Source organism: Venturia canescens, chromosome 6 (assembly GCF_019457755.1).
Source record: "Venturia canescens isolate UGA chromosome 6, ASM1945775v1, whole genome shotgun sequence".
NCBI lineage: Eukaryota > Metazoa > Arthropoda > Insecta > Hymenoptera > Ichneumonidae > Venturia > Venturia canescens.
In genome coordinates this window covers 15,109,791-15,130,546 of record NC_057426.1, presented here as the reverse complement: position 1 = coordinate 15,130,546, position 20,756 = coordinate 15,109,791, and the positions used below count along the sequence as shown (strand labels likewise).

General features: G+C 37.9%; 1 protein-coding gene across 1 annotated transcript in view; it reads right to left on the bottom strand.

The window, feature by feature from the left end:
- Window positions 1–2,143: 2,143 nt before the first annotated feature.
- The window catches only part of LOC122412164 (neural cell adhesion molecule 1-like), a 101,551-nt gene continuing 82,938 nt past the window's right edge, over window positions 2,144–20,756 (bottom strand). Inside the window, exons 6-14 of the mRNA XM_043421513.1 lie at window positions 16,164–16,318; window positions 14,936–15,080; window positions 14,637–14,767; window positions 13,878–14,037; window positions 12,956–13,249; window positions 12,173–12,481; window positions 11,686–12,012; window positions 11,390–11,583; window positions 2,144–6,048 (exon numbers count right to left, since the gene is read on the bottom strand). Coding sequence (XP_043277448.1) covers window positions 5,734–6,048; window positions 11,390–11,583; window positions 11,686–12,012; window positions 12,173–12,481; window positions 12,956–13,249; window positions 13,878–14,037; window positions 14,637–14,767; window positions 14,936–15,080; window positions 16,164–16,318 — 2,030 coding nt within the window. The 3' untranslated portion in view covers window positions 2,144–5,733. The remainder of the gene's footprint in view (window positions 6,049–11,389; window positions 11,584–11,685; window positions 12,013–12,172; window positions 12,482–12,955; window positions 13,250–13,877; window positions 14,038–14,636; window positions 14,768–14,935; window positions 15,081–16,163; window positions 16,319–20,756) is intronic.

Here is a 20,756-nt window from a genome sequence, read left to right as displayed (position 1 = left end):
TGTGAAGATTTTTTCAGACCACACTTGTTGTCAAGATTTGGGATTCCTGTTTTTATAGTTCTAGTTTCCAGCGATCTCATTGTGATAAGAAAAAAAAGATCGATCGAGCGTTGCGAAAGTTCGAAAAAAAGCGCCATGATTTTCGATTTTAATTAGCGTACGTATCACTTTACAATATAATCAGTATTAATTCTAGATTTTTGGAGTAATTATACGTGCAGTGAAATTTTGTTACGTTAATTTTTTCATCAGGACTTTTCATCCGTAAATTAGCGACTTTGTTACTTATTTTGGCAGATTTGATAATTTTTTATTGTACTTTTCAAACATAATGTATAAAGATAAATGATGCCGTTGGCCGATCAATGATCTCCTTACTGAGTCCACTTTATGATTGTGAAAAAAATTTGTGTTTCAAAAAATTGAGCTGTGAAAAAGAACATGCGTCTAAGAGCAATTTTTGAAAATTAAGATCCTCGGAATTAAATCGGATGTTGGTTTGTCATTTTGCTTTAAACTTTTTTGACGACCGTTGCCTTGCAGATTCCTTTATTACCGCAAAATATTGAAAGGAATTCGTCCCCTCCACCCCCACCGCCCGCGTTGGCATTCTATATGCCTATCGTATACATGAGTTTGTTGAACTGAACTCCAAGATTACTGCTCAGAAGGATTCGAGTTCCAATTCCGAGAATTTTTTGCTACGCGCTATTCGAGCTCCAATTCCAAGAATTTATCCCTATAAGCAAATTTTCACCCATGGAAAGGGAACGGAAAGTAGATATATATATATATATATATATTGTTGAAGAAAATTTTCGATCCTGAAATTGCACCCCCTAATTTTCACTACTGCATTTTAACCCTTTTCCCAATGTCACACCAAACTAATTTTTTCATCATACCAAGCGCATACATCACATTATCATGTCCCACTGCTATTTTTTTCATCCGACTAATTTCGAACAAATGGCGGTCACTTCAACTTCACGAGTCAGGGGAAATCGATCAATCTCGAGTGAAGATACACGGCCGTCTTGACTCGCTCTGTCTACAAAATTTCTTTTTAATACTTGGCGTCAAGACGCGTCTCTAAATAATTGAATAAAGCGACAAGGTTGATTCGATAAAAACAATCGAGTTTTGGGTACAAATTAAATTTTCAATCAATTAATCAATAATTCAACTCGTCCTTTGTGGTTTACAGAAATTCGAGATCGAAATAAAATATCTCCGATCCGAATATTCAGATTCTCGTGTAACAGGATTGTTATTAGTTTATCCGTTCTACTTTGTGCACGTTATCGAGGTAATTGAAAAAAATATATCGAGATTTACCTGGAATTACGGTGAGATTTATATCTCCAATCGTAGACATCGGAAGAAATGATTTATCGTCATTTGCAAGCCATATTCAACGAGGAAGAAATGAAAATAAATCTTGGTCGAGTTTTGCCATTGCCGCCTTACCATCACGTTCACAAAGTATCCTAGCTTATATATATATATATATTTTTTTCAATTATTTCTTTTACATTCATAGAAAGGTAGTAAATATTAAATGTTTTTTATATTCGACTTTTGGTTCAGTGCTTTTTTTCAAGATGGCTCAAAGTTTTTACCAAACCACCAGAGTTGTTGGAAGAATTGGAAGGGACGGGGACGGCAGAAATTCAAAAGCAATTAACCAACTGTTTGCTCAAAGTTTATACACTTTGCGAGTATATATCGAGTCACGCGAATGGAAGTGTGAGCTCTGGATATTCCAATCCATTACATCTTTTTGTTTCACACTTTGGAATCGTACACTTTTTGCGTTCCTACGTTTGAACTTGAATATCGACCTTCACGATTGTTTGATTTCAAAATGCTTTGCTTTGTTTATTCAACGAGTACTTGAAGATGGTAACCTAACGCGGTTCGTTTGCTATAGCTCGGATCGGTCGACGAAGTATTGAAGAGTTTAGGCGACGAAAACGACCAACGATATCTTCCGGAGAGTACGCTCATTGAATTTCTATTAAAATCGAAATCGTCTATACTGCGAGACTTACGGGAATATGTGGAGTTGGCCAGAATCGTTCCCCACATCAAGCTCTACAATGGTAATGGATCAATTTCAACGAAAATAAAGAAACGTCGATTAAAAACGATTATTTATTTAAGAATATGTACAATATCAAAAAAACGTTTTTTATACGTCGTTTTAGGGTTACACATCAAATTCGATTAATGCTAAAGCTTAGGACACAAATTTTCTTTTGCTTATGTTGTCGTTTTCCTCTTGTTTTAATGATTCTTCGTAAAATTTCACTCGAAACGTTCATTCCATAATATTTTCTGGTTCTCTCTCTCTCTCTCTCTCTCTCGCATGAATTCTTTCAATGAATATATGTATAGGCAGTATTTTGAGATGAATTGGTGCACTCTTATTCTAGTGTAAGAGTTTGTATTTTTTTTTTTATTTATCCATTAATCCCTCTTCGATTTTGCTATTTGGCGAAGAAAAATAAACAAAACTTTATTTGCGTTCCTTCAGAGGATGTTTTTTTTCGTGCGTGAAATCTGCTATAAGAATAAAAAATACTGGTATATTCGATTTTTTTTAAACCCATCCTAATACGTGATTTTCGTCGATATTATTTTTAATTTTTTTAAATTGCAAGCGGACCAAGAGGGGAGGGAAATTCTTATAAAAATGACTCTACGGGCACCACAAATCCTTCGATAAAATACGGGTTCGATATAAAATTTTCTCGTTCTCGTTCAATTGCAAATCAAACGAACGATTCGCTTTTTCTCCTTTATATTTTTATCATTTTTCAATATTTATTTTTCACTCGGTCACCGAACATCAATTATTGTATATCACATAGCGATGGAAAATCAATGGTATATCTGTTCAAACACATAATTACAACTGGGGAGATCAAAGTAAAAAGCGATCTTCGATAAACAGCACAAGAAAAAAGATTTATCGGAACGATTATCCGCTTGGATAAAGTAAAATGTTCAATCTCGTTGCTGAATATCGTTTCCATTTTTTAATATATATTTTTGTACAAGCGCAAAAAGTTCAGTCATTCAATGTCAAAACTCAACAATAATAATTTATATATTTTTCATTTATTTATAAGATTATAATTCGATATTGAAATTCCTTTATTTACGAATCATTTCAACGTTTATATTTTTTTCTTTACTTTGCAGATATAATTTGGCCACCGGTTTGCCATTTTATGCCTCAGTCAGTTTTCGCAGAGCATGACTCGCATCGTGACTTGATGCTCAGACGTTTGACCAAACGGCAAAGTGACTGAGAGCCACCTTTCTCGATATTTTTTCCCCTTTCGTACATGAAAATGAAGAAAACACTGAAATAATTTTTTGTCTAACTTATCGGTGCGCTCATTTTTTTTCAGCGATGTTATTAACTCCGAAATATGTTGTGATGACAGTTAATAAAAATTTTCGCATTTCTTTCGAAATATTTTCTCTTTTTTTTTGTCTGATCACCTGTCAACGTGTCTGTTCTCAATATGAAATTTACACGTTACGCATTACACCATTTTCCTTTCTTTTCATTTGTACAAAGGTCATGTTTTTTGTTTTACGAAACATCGAGAACCAGGAATTAAAAATTACTCGACATTTTTTGTCGACAACACTTACGTTACACAATATAATTTATCCATGAAAATAGTTTATCTATTTTTAATTATGTAGCCATCGTTTCAACGAGACCGTGAGTTTGTTTTACCTCGCTGGATCATTTATTTTCCTTCATCAGTCACAATGATGTTGACGAACGATGAAATAAACTAAACTAAATTCGTATGGTGAATTTTGAATTTTTCGCCTCGAGTAGAAAATTCGTCTCTTTTTTGTGGTTTGCACAAAAACGAATTTGTCCAATAACAATGTAACTGGTGTTGGAATTTTACTCTTTGCAATGCGACGTGATTAATTCAGGTAGATTTTGCAATAACGCTCAATTCAAGGGTCAATTTGACAAATAAATTCCGTCAATTCGTTTTAAATGTTAATAGATTAATGCGTTCATTATTAAAGTTTTGTATGTTTAGAGCAATCTCTTTCAATTTAATAAATTAAATTTCTTTTTGGAAAACATTAAAATCATTTGAGGATTAAAATTTCTCACGCTTTCGTGATAACGTATCGATAATTATTTGATTCATTGTAACAATTATTATTTTTGTCTTTAAATTATTAGTAAATGAGTTTTTTCAAAGTATTCATTAGCAGATGGCACTGATTTGAGAAGATAAAGAACGAGATTGATGGTGATTTTTGGAAAATCTTTCTCAATAGTCGTTCTGAGGAAGGAAAAAATGAGGTGAGTTGTATCAGAATGGCGAAGGGTGCGATTGAATGATCCGCAACGAGACTTATATTTGCCTTTTTTTTCGTAAGCGTTAAACAATCCGGCAGGCATGTAATATCGCGACTCAGACGTCACAGAATCGGTGATATCTTGAGTGTTTTATATTTTTTAGCTTCGAAGACTCAAGTGGTCAAGTGAATTCGTATGATACGTCGTGCAAACGTTTTTTTTTTGCATTTTCCGTGAAAAATTTTTTCCTCCTTGACCAAACAAAATCGCGCAATTTTTTTTCCAATTTTATTAACGACTCGGTTTTCCTTTCTCGTAGCAAAGATAATGGTACTATTTTGTAAAAGTATTTACAAATGTAGAGGTTGCTTGAAAAGGTGGAGAAAAACAAAACCAAAATGCAGATCGATGGCGGCGGGCCATTTTTTTTAGAAATTCGGTTTCCTCGACGGAAAACTGAACGATATGTCTCGCTCGATTCTTCATTCTTTTCATTCAATTCATTTGAAATGTCAATGCTTTTGTTTTTCTCTCGCGCGGCGACAGTTTTCACACACCGAGCACATACGATTTTGCTTCGATCCGATGATCCAATATTTCTTTTATCTATTCAAACATATATATTTGTATATATATATAACTATTTTTTACACTGATTTATGATCATTTATTTACATTTGTATGTACACATATACAGACATACAATCTTTATTATTAATCGTTCTGCGACACGCACACCTTTCCACGAATTATGAAAGAACGATATTTTTCTTTTTTTTTTTTGTATCTGTAATTCAATTTAAACTCGAGTTCCCTCGAAGGAAACTCAAGTTTTCTACGATACAAAAAGGGCACTTGAATTCAAGGTGGGGACGTAACGTTTTGTTTGATGATTACGGTCGATACATACAGAGTTTTTCGTTTTCCAACTTGGTTATGTAGAAAATAATGAAATAATTTCATACGAGTATTCATTTGATACAAAAAACATTGTACTCAATGTCATTTTATTTACCTAGAGGGCTCCACAAGGAAGTGAAAACACAAATGAAAAGTTGTGCCAATTAGAACAATTCGGATGAGTGTCCGGAAACGAGTTTCTGGACACAAAGGTAGTGATATTCGTTTGGTTTCGGCGAACATTACGCACTAACGGGAGCATTATCCATCATTTTCCGCATTAAATATGGAATTTTCGTATTCTTACTCATGTCCATTACCACCTATCACTTGATAAATGAAAAAAAAGAAAAATAACTTGAAAACATGTATGTTATTCGTTCAAATTTGTGATTGCATTAGGGAGAATAGTTGTAGCCGACGATTGAAAGCGTTGTACTTGAAGGACGCGTGGAGCGTCTTCAAAGTAGGGTGGAACGTCACACCGAGCTTTCTCGTTTTGTCATAACGATTGGTGTGCTCGTCGTAGCGTCTTTTTGCGTTTGTATGCAGCATTGGCCGTGACCACGTGACTCTACCTCTTTGGATAACATCGTACTACCCACGCAGGATCGGTTCATGACTCCTAAGCCGGCATAAAGAACCGGCGGGCTCATGCTCATCGTCATCGACTGTACGTTCGGGCTTGGCCAGTGTTGTCTTGGTAGGGTGCAAACTCCGGTACCGTAAACCTCGCTCACCGTTGGTTGTAGTTGAAAAGACGTATTTTTACCTGACTGTACCATTGAAGTTACCTAAACCCGAAAACGTAAATTATTTGTAATATTTGGAAAACAGATGTGTTGTGTGTCCACTAGGGTGGTTCAAAAAAATCGACTATTTTTATTTCTTCAAAGCCCGAATTTCAATTATTGCAGTGAGGTGAAAAAAGATGCCTGACAAAATTTGAGCCCTTAAAAAAATTTTTTAGAGGTCGCTCATCGTGATTTTCTATTGTCCATTTAAATAACACGGGGAAGACGTTACTAGCTGCTTTTGAATTTTATTCCTCGGCAACGGGTGAGGGTACGACAACGCCAAAGGTGGTTTTTTGTAGGGATTTGAACGCTCTATAAAAAAAGTCTCTTGGCGTTTTACGCTAAACCTACTCCTACGAAAGTTATTCAACATCAAAATTGGCTTTGAAGAAAATTTCGACATTTTTTCACTTTTCCGGCGAAAATATCGACCCTCTCACAAAACGCTGTGGAAACTTTTTCGGAAATCATGTGATTTAGTATAATATCGTGATCTTAGATTATTATAAAATTGAATAATTTATAATAATACGATATTACGAGGTTATTCTTAGAGAAAAACTGCAATTTCCGTCGAGTGAATCGTTATATTAACAAAAAAAGTTCCAAGTTTCATTGAGTCATTAGGTAATGCTTATTGTTGATGAAAATTCCAAAATGCATCGGATTTTTCCACCTTCCATTTATAATTTCTTTTGGGGCATTAATTTTTTTTTTTGGGAATGCAATATAAATACAGATTCAAAGTTATTCGAATTAAGTATAAATTGAAACGTCTAATGTAATTGAGTTGCAAAAATTGGTAAATCTGTCGAACCAGGGCTGCAGCTTAAAATGCACTGAATTTTTTTTCTAACGTTTTTTATCACTCAAGGAAGGTGTCAAATGCAAAATTATGGTGGGGGACACCCTCGACCACCATAAAAAACACCATGAAAATTATAAAACTGAAAATCATAACTAAGACTGATATGAATCGAGAATGGACACACACACACACACACACACACACACACACACACACCGAAAAACAATGGAATATTGCAAGAAGGTGTGACGAGGTTTACATTGCTACAATATTTATATCCGAGAAGCAGGTAAGTCTCTACGATAAATATTCGTAATATTAGTATTCTCGAGACTATGGATTGTCACAGTTGTGAAATGTCGCTTACCCAATGTATTATAAAATTCCAAAATCGGAAGGAAAGCATCGTCATTCTTCAAAATCATGAGGTTCTTCAACGGGAAGTTATTTGTACCACTTGCAACAACGCAGCTATATACTCTTAGTGAGAGCAGTCTCACCTGGCGATGTCAACGACGTCACGAAGAGCGGGTCTTACTTACGGCTATCAAGAATTTCTTCAATGACATTGACTCCGATGGTGAATGAGTGAGTCAGTGTGTGTGTGTGTGTGTGTGTGTCGAGTGCCATGGCACTACTTACTCATCACCTCTACTGTAATATCTACTGTAATGTAATAAAGTAATATTTTTCATTATGGCGAATTTTTTATTTTTTTTATGGGGTTTTATGGCGTCCCCCACCATAATATCCCATGGGCTACCATATATTAGTGATAAAAAACATAAAAAAAAAATTTGGAGCACTTTTGGGCTGCAGCCCTGGTTCGACAGATTTACCCAAAAATTGAGTGGAAATGATGTTTGGAATAATGGATCATAGCCCTACAGTAAGGGTAACCTCCTTTTCCGTTCTGCCGGTATCATAGGATGTTACCCTTACTGTAGAGCTATCCATTATTCCAAACATCATTTCCACTCATTTATATTGGACGTTTCAATTTATACTTAATTCAAATAACATTAAATCTGAATTTATATTGCATTCCTCAGGAAAAAAAAATTAATGCCCCAAAAGAAATTATAAATGAAAGGTGGAAAAATGCGATGCATTTTGGAATTTTCACCAACAATTTCTTTCTGAGGCATTATCTAATGACACGATGAAACTTGGAACTTTTTTTGTTAATATAACGATTCACTCGACGGAAATTGCAGTTTCCTCTAAGAATAATCTCGTAATGTAGTATTATTATAAATTATTCAATTTTTTAATAAACTAAGAATACGATATTATACTAAATCACATGATTTCCGAAAAAGTTTCCACAGCGTTTTGTGACAAGGTCAATAGTTTCGCCGGAAAAGTGAAAAAATGTCGAGATTTTCTTCAAAGCCAATTTTGACGTTGAATAACTTTCGTAGGAGTAGGTTTAGCGTAAAACGCCAAGAGACTTTTTTTATAGAGCGTTCAAATCCCTACAAAAAACCACCTTGGGCGTTGTCGCACCCTCACCCGTTGCCGAGGAATAAAATTCAAAAGCAGCTAGTAACGTCTTCCCCGTGTTATTTAAATGGACAATAGAAAATCGCGATGAGCGACCTCTAAAAAATTTTTTTAAGGGCTCAAATTTTGTCAGGCATCTTTTTTCACCTCACTGCAATAATTGAAATTCGGGCTTTGAAGAAATAAAAATAGTCGATTTTTTTGAACCACCCTAGTGTCCACTGTATTTAGCTGAGCGGGTGTTGTGGTATTAGGAACGAGATAGTGTTACTGAAGACGGTTGTACACTCAAGGATAGTATAAACCTGAAGGACTTCTTTCACTGTTTGTATGCGCTTGGTTAAGGTAGATCATGCCCGAAGAATCGTATTTTATGGGTGTCTAAATTGGGTAGATTTATCCTTATACAATTAAAGACATTATCACTTTAAGGATATTTAGTACAGGCTTACAATGTTGCCATGCTAAACCATGCTAAAAACATAAAAAATTTCAAAATGATCAGAATTTTTTAAAATTTGGTGAACATATTCTTTAGTGCCCAATTTGACAATACAAATTTTTTAAGATTCTTCTTCTGTACAGTTATCGAGTAATTGATCACTAAAGTTCACGTGTATAAGCATAGCGTTTCCATACATATATGCATACATTCCGGACATAAGAAATCTGCTTTAATGCGTAATTACTCGATAACTAAGTAGAAGAAAATTTTGAAAAAAAATTGTGTTTTCGCACTTGAGGTTGAAGAACATTATTACCAAATTTGATCAATTTCTAATTATTTAGACTTTTGTACCAAACATCGTTAAATTAATGTCAGAGTTATTAATTCGAAATTGTAAATAAATTTTTTCAACTTTGTCTTTTCGTGAATGAAATCACAGGCCGTTGATTAAGCGGGAATTCATTACTGACTGAACCGGAAATGGATCAAGAAAAAAGTGTTAAATTTTGTTCAATTTTAAAGTAATATATTATAACGTAATATATCTTTATTATTACTAGTAAGACAATCGTCTCAATTTTTTTCCCAGCCTCCATCATACAGGGTGAGGCACTAATTATTGCCACCTCAAATATCTCGGTAACTATCAACACGATGGGTGTCCAACACATTTTTCGCTGATAGCTAGAAATAAGTTGCCAGACTCTTATTTTTATTTTTTGTTGCGATACTTAATAGATCTCGTTTATAAAGAACGTCCAATTACGCATGCCGATATGCGAAAGATAATTTTTAGAGCATGTGATTCGTCGATAAGTGTCGAAATGATAAAAAACTCCACGTAATCTGTGATAACAAGATTACAATACTGCATCGATTCCAATGGCAATCACTTGGGACATTTTCTGTGAATAAAGTTTATATCACTTTTTGATCTTGAATGACCTTAAACAACTTTGACTCCCTATGTATTTCATGCAGTTTGCGGCGATACTCTATAGAAGACGGTTGAAAACAATTTTTGTCTGAAACATTTTTTTGTGACGTCAATAGTTACCGAGATATTTGAGGAAGCAACGGTTAGTGCCTTACCGTGTATATTCCATTGTTATTGTGTACTTTTTTCGTTATATGGAAAGCAATATGCGTATCAGTCGATTACCCATTTAAACTCTGTGTAAATTTCAAGACTTTGGTAAGAAAATTGTTTTGTGCATGAACTACCTGGGAGAAATTTTATTCAGTAATAAATTGATTGTACGTGAAAAAATTGCTGTGCGGAAAAGAGAAGCAGTGACAAAAAAACTTAAAGTTGGACAGTTTTAGGACAAAGTTTTGTCCCAAAACATGGTAGTATATACTTCGAAATGAAACTGGATCCCGAGAATTAATTAATTTGGAAAAGACAATAAATAATTGTTCTCAGAACCGTAGACATGTACTTAAAATTGTTATAACACTATATTATCATTGATATTGAAAAAAAAATAATAATCGTATGTATGGGTCATTGCAACCATGTAAAATCGACGACTTTCTTTGAGCCTTACCCCTTTTGATTTGGCTGAAACTTGGTAATTTTCTTTCACTTCATTAAAGACGTTTTTGAGAATTTCTTCAAATTTTTTTACCCGACGCAAAGAATGTTTTTGAGAGTATTTTTCAAAAACATAACTTTTTAGCTATAACTTTTTCAATAATTGACGCATGGGCACGTTTTTTCTTTAATTTTCTTTTCATATATACTTTTAAAGGAAGAATACGAAATATTTCATTGGAAGGGAAATTCTATAAACATTATAGTTTTTTGAAAAAAGCTATCAATTTTTTGGAGTTTGCTGCTTTTAATTTTTTTAGATTGGTTAAGATAGAAATGGGAAAAATTCTCACCGATGTCTTTAGTGGAGTGAAACAAAATTATCAAGATTCAATCAAATTGAAAGGAACCGGATCCTGAAGTGGTCGACCCACACATAATAAAAAAAAAAAAAAATGAATAATATTGAAGTTGAATCCATATACAAAAAGTGCATATGCGCATGATGGTATATTTCAAAAATGCACAACGCAGTTATTATCAGAAGTAGTGTAATATTTGGTAAAAGTATCGTGTTTAGAAACGACACACACTGTTATCGGAACACTGATTTATTTAGAAAAGCGGCCGTTCTCAGAAACGAGGCTTTACTCAAACGAGGTTTACGCGCGAAGCTGCTCTTAAGAAAGCACCGTATTATAGGTACGTAGAAAACTAGTCTACATAAAGCCATAGTTGTCGGTGTTTGAATGGATGATATTGGAAGCTGTGTTCCAGATACGATTAATGTAGTTTGTAAAAGTGGGTCTACTACTTATTAGTTAAGGTGATCTATCACCTTTTCGGATAAAAGAAAAAATAAGTTACACGCTATTCTCATTTTATCAAAGAACAAGATGTAACTTTTATTTCTCTCAAAAAATCAAGGATGTCCGAGTAAACCGTGCAACCATTTTGAAGCTATTTCTCTCGCACTCACGCAATTGATAGACCACCTTAAATGATAATAAGTGTGAATTGTTAAATTCACCATACTTACGCTTTTATGTCTCGTTGACAATCCGGTAAATTCCTGGAGCGGAATCCTGCTTCGAATCGTACAGTATCCAACGTAGTTGCTGTGACCACTGAGCGAAGTCGCCGTTGGATGTTTCAATATGCTCCGCGATGGGGAGGTGTCGATAGTTGAGACGAGACGTCTCTTTCTCGTATATTCCGCCGGCTCTTCAGTGCCTGTTGGTCGTCATTATTAAAATTCACGTCAAACCCGGCGCTTTGACAATGGCGTTTGAAATTGAGGATACGTGAAACGGATCGATCGAGGGCGACTCTTACCGTTTATTTGCTGCGGTATTATGTCAGGATTCTTCTCGTCTCCTTCGCTCAATTCGCCCGTGGTTTCGGACTTCCGGAATGGACTTTCCGGATGCTTCTCTTCCGTAAGCAGACTGCTACACTCACGGAATCTGAGCTCCCGTTGTATGGGTATCGATTTGGTGACTTTGTCGTGTTCCTCCAAGTGCGATTTGCCCTGATCGTCCGGACTCGCATTTTGGATTCTTAACACTACCATCACGATGACTGCGACGATAACGAGAGCGGCCACCACCCCGATCATGACGCTCAACATCGGAGTCAGCTTAACGTGATGTCTCGGTCTCTCTGTTCAATAGAAATATTAACAGCCTCCCTGTCACTCGGCACTTGTAATCTATAACTTCAAATCCCTAACCGCTCCGCTTGAGGAAGCCAAAAGCTTGTATTTGGATTAAAAAGCTGTTGAGTATATTAAAACACCGGGGCTGTTTGCCGCCTGATTTACCTGTTTCCGAGGTCAATTGTTTCTCCGGTAGCCTCAGTGTGCCAGCTTGCACAACCATCGCTTCGCTTCTGCCCTTACTGTTGTAGGCGTAAATTACGGCCTGGTAAAGAGCCCCGGGATCCAAATGAGTTACGCTAAAATGGGGCATTCCGGAGGTCATGTTTGCATAGAGTTCTTGACTGTTGCTCTCCCGGACTTCCAACAAGAATGTTTGATGGAGTCCACCGTTAAATCCTTCGGAACAACGCACCGCAAACGACGTAGTCGATGTGTTCGATATTGTGCAGTTGTGGACCATGTCCGGGTGACCTGGAATCCATTTCGATATCATAAATAACGAGAATCGCCATTGACGCGATCTTTAAACCGCGGGACTTTCCTGACGAATTTGTTGAATTTAGGTCCGGCATTCACCGGTATTCACCGACAACTTGGTGCTTCAATTTTCCTACTTTGAATGAAACCGTATCTTTGCTGATTCGGTGAATTTTGCTCGAGAATGCTTCTTATTCTTATTCTGTAAAGCGTTCTCGAATTTTCTACTTCGCATTCCTTGCCGTTCCAATTGCCCGATCTATTCAATTCAGTTTTCGAGACACCTGAATTGTCGTATCCTTGGATCGGGATTTTATGACTAATATGAGTTGGTGAATTTGACCAAAGGAATTTGTCACTTAAATTTCTGCGTTCCGATTGCAGATCCGTCAAGAAGAGCGAAGCCATTTGCAAGGCGATAAAAATCTCATCACTGGCTTATAGTCAATAAAAGGGGAAAGTGTGTACCTGCTGGAATGATGTGATAGACACAGGGCACTTGTTGTCTACCGATATCGTTGAAAGCCCAACAAAGAAGAGTTCCGTAATCCAATGCTGTCATCGGGGTATATGAAACGATGGAAATCGTTCCGCTTCTGACAATATGATCGCTCGTGACATCGATACTTTCGGCAGAATTGTTGAAAGTCCAGCGGAATTGTACGTTCGATGGATTCGCATCGACCTGGCACGAAATATTGGCCTTTTCTTGTTTCGCTACACCGTGCACGTTCGTCTGATTCGCTCTGCAGGTTGGAGCGACTTGATGCAAAGATAAAATAAAAATTAAAACATTTGGAATGGAGAGATTTTGAAATGTTCGTTGAAAAATTAAAATTACTTCATTCTCGCTCCGAGCTATATCGTTCTCTTCACTTTGTAAATAATGTTGAAAATAATCCAGCAGAATCTCTCGAATATTAGCATAAAAACAACTGCAAAGCCGCGGCTAATATTCTTCCTTATTTACGTAGATAGAGAAATCTCTCGAAGCCCGCAACATTTTCATATTTTCCAAGTGTAAATTAAATTTGTCGCGGCTATTTTGTAGAAACGGGGCTTGTCCAACAGAGCGCGTAACCAGAGGCGAAAAGAATCTTTAATTTTCGTCGCGTTTAATTAGAATGACGACTTCACCGGTAAGCATAGAGGGCTCTGGTATTTTATTTTTCTCCCACTTTATTTTTTTCTTCTCTTGCTTTTTTTTTCATACCGAGTAGGTCCTTCTCCGTGCAATCGTAAAAAAGTGCTGGAGGTCATGTTTGTTTTCTGGTTGCGGGCGAGAGAAAAGAATCGAGTCCGGGAGGATGGGAAAAATGAAGAAGAGCTAAAAACGAGAGGAAAAAGAAATAAATAGGGAAAGAAAATACAATAGAGAAACAATACTCACACATGACTCTCAAATAGAAGGGTGAACTCTCGCCGTCACCCTCGGTATTGTAACCGACGCAGGTGTAATTGCCCGCGCTTTTTCTGTCGACCTTTTGAAGCACGAGGCTTCGGTTGCTTATTATTATTCCTTGTGTCACATTGTGATTAAGCGTCTTGCCCTGCAACGAGACACGAGACGCTAATGAAAAAGACTTTCTCCATGTGCGAAACTCGAAAGACACGAAACAAATGCGAGACCGACACGAAAGAACGGGAGAGAACGAGAAAAAAAAATAGCATTTATATTGACAAAAGTATAAAACAATTGTAACACCTCCTTTTTTTTCGAGGAACACAAAGCTCGAGAAACAGACAGACCAAGTGGATGTAGCTTTGACCTTTCGAGCGAGTCACTCCTCGATTGAGGACGAGCGGCCTCGTTCATTAAGTCGAGAAGCTCATCCTTCAGAATTCATTATATGCGGTTAAAATGCAATTTAAGCCGTGTTTTCAAGTGTCCTCCCCTCCTTCTTCGCTATTAATTAACGTGGTGGATATCAGAGCAAAGATTGAATGAATTCTTTCAGGCAAAAGGTGTTGATGTCGAGAGTTCTCGAAATTTGTTTTATCATTTCGTTTGTTTATTTCTCATTTAATGATCCTTTTTTTAATCCAGTCACGTCACTCGCTTCGTATTGTTTTGTTTTGTCTTGTTTAATTTGATTTTTCTTCCATCATTTTTGCTAACTGAAATTTTCATATTTTTTATTCAATTTACCTCGTGCCGCCACTCGACTTTGTAGACGGATGGCTCAGCGTTTATTCTGCAGTCGAAGTACACATCAGTACCCTCTCTTATCGCGTCCTTGTTCAGGGACTTGCCCAGTTTTATCTGCGACTCCGGTTTATCTGGAAACCAACGGGAATTGCCAACTTAACGCTCTATTTGAATTTATACGATGCCGGTTACGTAATCCTTCGAAATTGTACATTATTTCCATTTGCAACGATAAAGGAGAGAGAGAGAGAGAGCGAACGAGAAATTCGAAATATATATCATTATTAGGGTAAGCTTACAGTGTATCTTGAGAATCCATTCGTCCTCGATCGGGTCTATTTCCATTATTGGATTTTCCGCACGACACGACAAATGCCTACCGGCGTCCTTCTTTGTTGGCTTGAACGACAAAACACTCGTAGTCGTGTTTCCGTCGCTCGATATCTACGCATTTTAGTGGTTCACCAAATACTCTACTTTAGAAATTCATTAAAATATTAGACTCTCATTCTTAAGCTAAAACTCGGTCGAATCGAACACGAACGTTCTTTTCTTTTATGATTTTTCATACTTTCAATAATCCCCGTCTCGGTCTCGGTTTCCTGAAAATTTCGATAAGACAGCTCTCGTCACATCGGGAATGTTGAGGTTTTACGTTCACCGATTCATCGCTGATGTAAGGAGAAAGAGAGGGAGCGACGGGAATGGTTTTTCGACCGGAGGACTGCTGGAGGGTTGAATAAATTTCTTCCTCTTCTTAATCGAAGAGAAATGTTTTGTCAGGACTCGGGTTTCCGTCAGTTCAAAGAAAGGAAGGAGAGGAAGAGAGAGAGAGAAAACTGGTGAGGAGGAAAATAAAAAGAACTGGTGAACAAACGAGACCGAGTTCTCATATCTCATTCTCGCGCCCTTTCTATCTTTGTTACGGCCTCACTCAGCATAGATGTCGCCACTGAGGAAGGCCTCGTCCTATCACGATGAAATTGCAATTTCGCGCTCTGATTAATGCGGCCAACGTCGCACAAGACTTATTCTTCCCTTAAGGAGAGATTGCGAGGGAGAGAAAGAGAAGTGAGAATACGAGGCGACGACGAATAAACGCTCTGAGGTGTTTCGATAACACAGAGAGTTCTGCGCAAGAAAAAGAAAAGGGACGACTCGATAGGAGCTCCCCCCTTATTTTCTTCGATCCTAACCCAACCATATCTTTTCGATCTCATTTCATGGGATAATTCAATTTTCTCGATGGAAACACTCCAACTTCCTGAAAGTCCAACCCTTCGCCAACTTCCACACGTATTCAAGACTTTTTTTGTGACCTGTTTCGTGACCCCGTAATCCGACTGTTGTCTCATCGACACTCGACATGACGAATATCGAGTGCGTTTCCAGCACCAGAGAACGGGTGAACTCTCGAGTTTACGAGTCTTTCATAATTAATGCCGCAACAGTCTTAATACAAATCTCTCATTTTAGCCCGATTCCCGAATTGTCTCGATATCTTCAAGAAAAAAGCTCGATACTCACGGTCCTGCTTGAGTCCATATCAAATCGAACTCCGTCTCGCCACCATGTTAAATTAGCCGGAGGTCTCGAGCCATAAGTCGTACAAACCAGGTCGTACCTTCTGCCGGCCGATAACGGTTGATTGGAACCGATGATCTCGACCTTCAAGGGTCTGACTGTAAAATTTCAATATCCAGATTAGCTCGGAGTATATTGTACGACGGATTATATAAGGCTGGAGGTCGATCAAATCCGATTCTGGTAAATCCCCCATTGTCTACTCAATCTAATTTATTATGGAAAGCTGGCAATATATAATCGCTGCCCAATGACGATTATGTTCTGATGAAACGTACAAAGTTTCACTGATTAATCCTTTTTGTTAAGAAACCATGCACTCTCTTTCCTTCCTTCCTTCCTGCTTCCGTCCTTCCTTCCTGATCTTGGTGATGGCTCGAGTGTTGCCCTCTCGGGTTGCACTTGAGGAGCCAAACTTATTCACTATGGAAGCAAGGAGCAGGCACGGGATGAGAGAAATTGAGTTACCTTGAAAACTGGCGTCTCTCAACTACCATAGACATGCTCCGGTGTACCTCTGGGAAAGCTTCGTACACTAACGTCAACTCCCATTTCAAGCCACAATGAACATTTTACGGAAACGAATTAAGGGGCATCGCTCCGTGGATTTTTTTCGTGTTTAACGTGTGAAAAAAGGCTCTAACCGAAGAGACGAAGCGTCCGACATTCGTTTGAGACTTCGGTGTCTTCCGGCAATGCAGTTATGTCGCGTCGTACGAATATAAGAAGAATAAGCTCCGTCGCGAATATGCCGGACTAACTTTCGGCGGATTAAAGCCTAGCGAATCAAACGACTGCATGTATATTGAAGAATAGTGAATTATGATCTTTACTTGCGAGATCCTGAAACGGATCTTTACATCCTTGAATATGCATCTTTATGAAAAGAAAGCTCTTGGGAAAGAAGGATTTTAAAGTCGCAGTAACGTGTCTTGTCATGGAATAGAACTGGAGCCTCGATTTGGCATGTGAACGCAGGAAACACTCTCGAGTTAAATTGCCCATAAGGAAGTTCCTTCCAATAGCTCGTTCTGGACCACGAAGCGAGGAGAGAGAGAGAGAGAGAGAGATTGAGATTGAGATTGAGATTGAATCAGCGGGTGATGACAGATACAAAAGTTCTTGGTCAATACGAGAACTGGACCACGACGATTAGTGGTTTTCTCTTCAAGAAATAATTCAGCGCTAGCGTGCGAGGCTCCATTTTCCTCGTTTCATGGCCCTATGCGTCGGGCATGATGGGGCTCTAACAAAGATTTACTTGGCAAAAAAGAAAAAATCACTCATTTTTGCTGAACACGAAATAATGAAGCGACATATTTATTCGTTGATTTTGGAAAAAAATGATTAATCGAATTGACCGTGTCGCCACGTACATCGCGCGATCTCGGAAATTTGTCGGGCGTCAGGGTTAAATTGGGTACGAAATTAATTGCCCCTCGTCCAAAGGTTCCTGCTTGCTTAGCGTTCGAGGATGAAGGGTTGAAGAAGGGATAAAGAGCGAGAGAGGGAGGCGTGGGAGGTGGTTGAAGCGAGGACGTAGCTGATGGTGCGAGGAGTACTTTGCTCGACGAGGGGCGAATTGGTTGACGGCTAACGAGGTTATCCAGGAACTTTAACCCTTCCGATACACTTTTCCCCAATGTAACATCGAGAGAGCACTTTCGAGCTTTTCCACTTTTCCACCTCGCCCCTTCTCCTTCCTCATTCTCTTTTCTTTCTTCGATAGAATTTGACGGGTGTGGTTACTATAACGAATATTGATATTTGTATTCATTTAAACAATTACATTTTAATTATTATTTTATTTGGAATTTCTCAGAAAGCGAATAAATATTTTGGTCGAATTGATTAAGCGAATGCGAGGGGACCAAATAAAAGGAATACGGAAAGAACGAGACTGAATTAAGGAACTGCGCAAACTCTTGTATCTCAAGAGTAAATATTTCATAATGGAAATCTTTCGCACAGAAGAAAAGAAAAGTAGTCAACTCAAACACAGCGAGATCGGATTATTGAGCGAAAGCTTCGGGAGTCGTGCGAGTGGGGAAACAAACGGGAAGTTTAAACTCGCACATATTGCAACCACCATCACATATCTCAACAAAATTCACAAAGGTTTCTCTTCCCGAGCGAAGCCAAAATGAAGCGTGTCTCAAGTTTATAGTAGTTTCGTTATTATTTTTGGAGAATTGAGAAAGTTAAACTTCGGAGTTTCCAAGCTTTTGTATTTTACATCATCCGAATTGGGTCATTACCAACATTTCTATTGTATCTTTGCAATTTATTTTATTTTTATGCATATTTGAACAAAAAACAACGAGCAAATATTGAGATGTACGAAAAATCAGGTTGCAACATTTGCTTCGGTTTTAATCAAATTTACACAAATTTTTCCGAAAAGTTCCGCACTTTAACCAGCTGTGAGATAAAAGTCACAGATTTTTTAGACAAATTCCTCGTTTCAGTCACTCCGATGGAATAGTAGTGTTCGGTTTTAACTGTTAGCGAATTATTTGTAGCGCCGATAATCGCGACTGTTGTATTCACACCCTAGAGAAGGGGAAGGGCAGAAGCGAATAAGCTTAGGTGAGCAGTATCGTGAGAGACGAGAATGAGTTCGGGTCATCGCTCGTGGGTCACATTAAAGTCGATAATAATAAGAAATCCAATATTAGCGTAACCGTTGTCGTCCATATTTGTAAAACGCGATTTCATAACCAAACTAAGAATAAAAAAAGCAAGATCAAACCGTGCTCCAAGAAGAACAGAACCAACGGAAGTTCTTTGATTTCTTTAACCGAATTTTTCATCTCCACGAGCCTTGCCGTTCCCAAAAAATCGACCAACTACCTGACAAATTTTATTACTCCAACATAACATTTAAAATTATGCCCATTCGATTTGTATTCGATTCTCATGCTCCATATTTTTTCCCCAAATTTCACCAGCGAGCTTCTTTTTTTTCAGCTCCTATCAAACGATAAACCGAAGGGCAAACGGAGTTGAATCCCCGTATGGATTATACGGAGTTCCTTTTAGCGCGAAGTTCGTTGAATTTCGTTGAACAGTTGGCGGGCAGTGGAGCAATGGAAGAAACAAGCTTTTGGACGTTGTTCGTTCTCTCGAATTTTGATGCATCGAGAGATTTCGAAAATGCACAAAACAGTGGACTAATCCAAGTTTTTAGAATCGTTTTTTTTCCTCTGCGTCGCGTCCATCGCTCGCAGCTGCGATGTAATTTCAATACTTTCCAAGACTTTCCAATAAGTTACTCACTCAATAAAGCCCCCTCGAAGGGCATGCAATCTCGTGCATATAAACACACAGGCACACAAGCCCACAGACGTAGACAAAAATACGTAGCGTATGCTAGTACTCATACTGGGACGGAGACTTCGTGTCTGGAAAGTTACGGTTCGTCATTAAAATATAGGGGGCAAGTATCGCGGTGGATCGAAGTATATAGAGAGGTTCGGAGGCCATCGAACTCATCACACGGTCTAACGCTTCGAGACCCTCCGAGTGCTTGCTTGTACTCGAAGCAAATCTATAACGAGCAGCACTGACAGTTTATATGGGTTATTTATCGATTTGATGCACGCTCAAAACTGATTGGATTTTCGTATTTATTATGTATTTCAGAACGAGCGAACGATTCGATGGAGAAGAATTTTCAAAAGATGGAAATTATCGCGTCGAATGGATATTATCGGAGACAGAGGTTTTTCGTTGATTTGAAATTTTATAAAGGTTGAAAATTTATGACTTTCCGACGATGAGAGCCTTTTCGCAGCGCCGTCTGAGCTAGTCTTTGAATCAACCCTATTCTTGCTCGAGCCCCTCAACACATTCTCCCATTCGCTAATCGTGGCGATGAGAGAACGAGGAGGTGGCGAGAGTGATGAAGCGAACAAATTCGTGAGCCATTACGAATGTAGTAGTAGAATACTCGAGAATTATACACGTATATATGCTCGAGGAAGTATGAGGATCGTTGAGAATAGGGTAATTGATCGGTGGATCCAATTTCCTACGGATAATGAAATTTTGACGACGCGAGCTGGCATCGTGGGAATCATAAGTTTCTCCTTTTCGTAGAACTTCCACAGCAGGTGAAAATCGTACTTAGATATTGTTCTAATTTGAGTAAAAAACAATAAACAAAAGAGAAGAAACGCATTTAATGGGTTCTCTATACAAACGTTCATTCCACGATTAAAAAAAAAGTGAAAGTCTCGTCGAGCGCTTCTTCAGATTTTTTTTTTCTCGAAAGGAGGACCTAGCGGGAGAAATATTGGTTTAGTCGACGATGTTATTGAACGCCTTAGAAAGATGGCGGAGTCTCATAACCGCTGTGTGCTTAAGGCCGCCGTCCTTAAAAACTTAGTAAAACGCGGAGGAAAAGTTTCATAACGAAATTCAACACCGTGCTCTCTCCTTAGAATCGCAAGTCGCTCGTGTGTCATGTTAATCCGATAGAAATTCCCGGAGATAAAGAGCTCCTAGGGGAAGGTTAATTATTATTAGACAAAA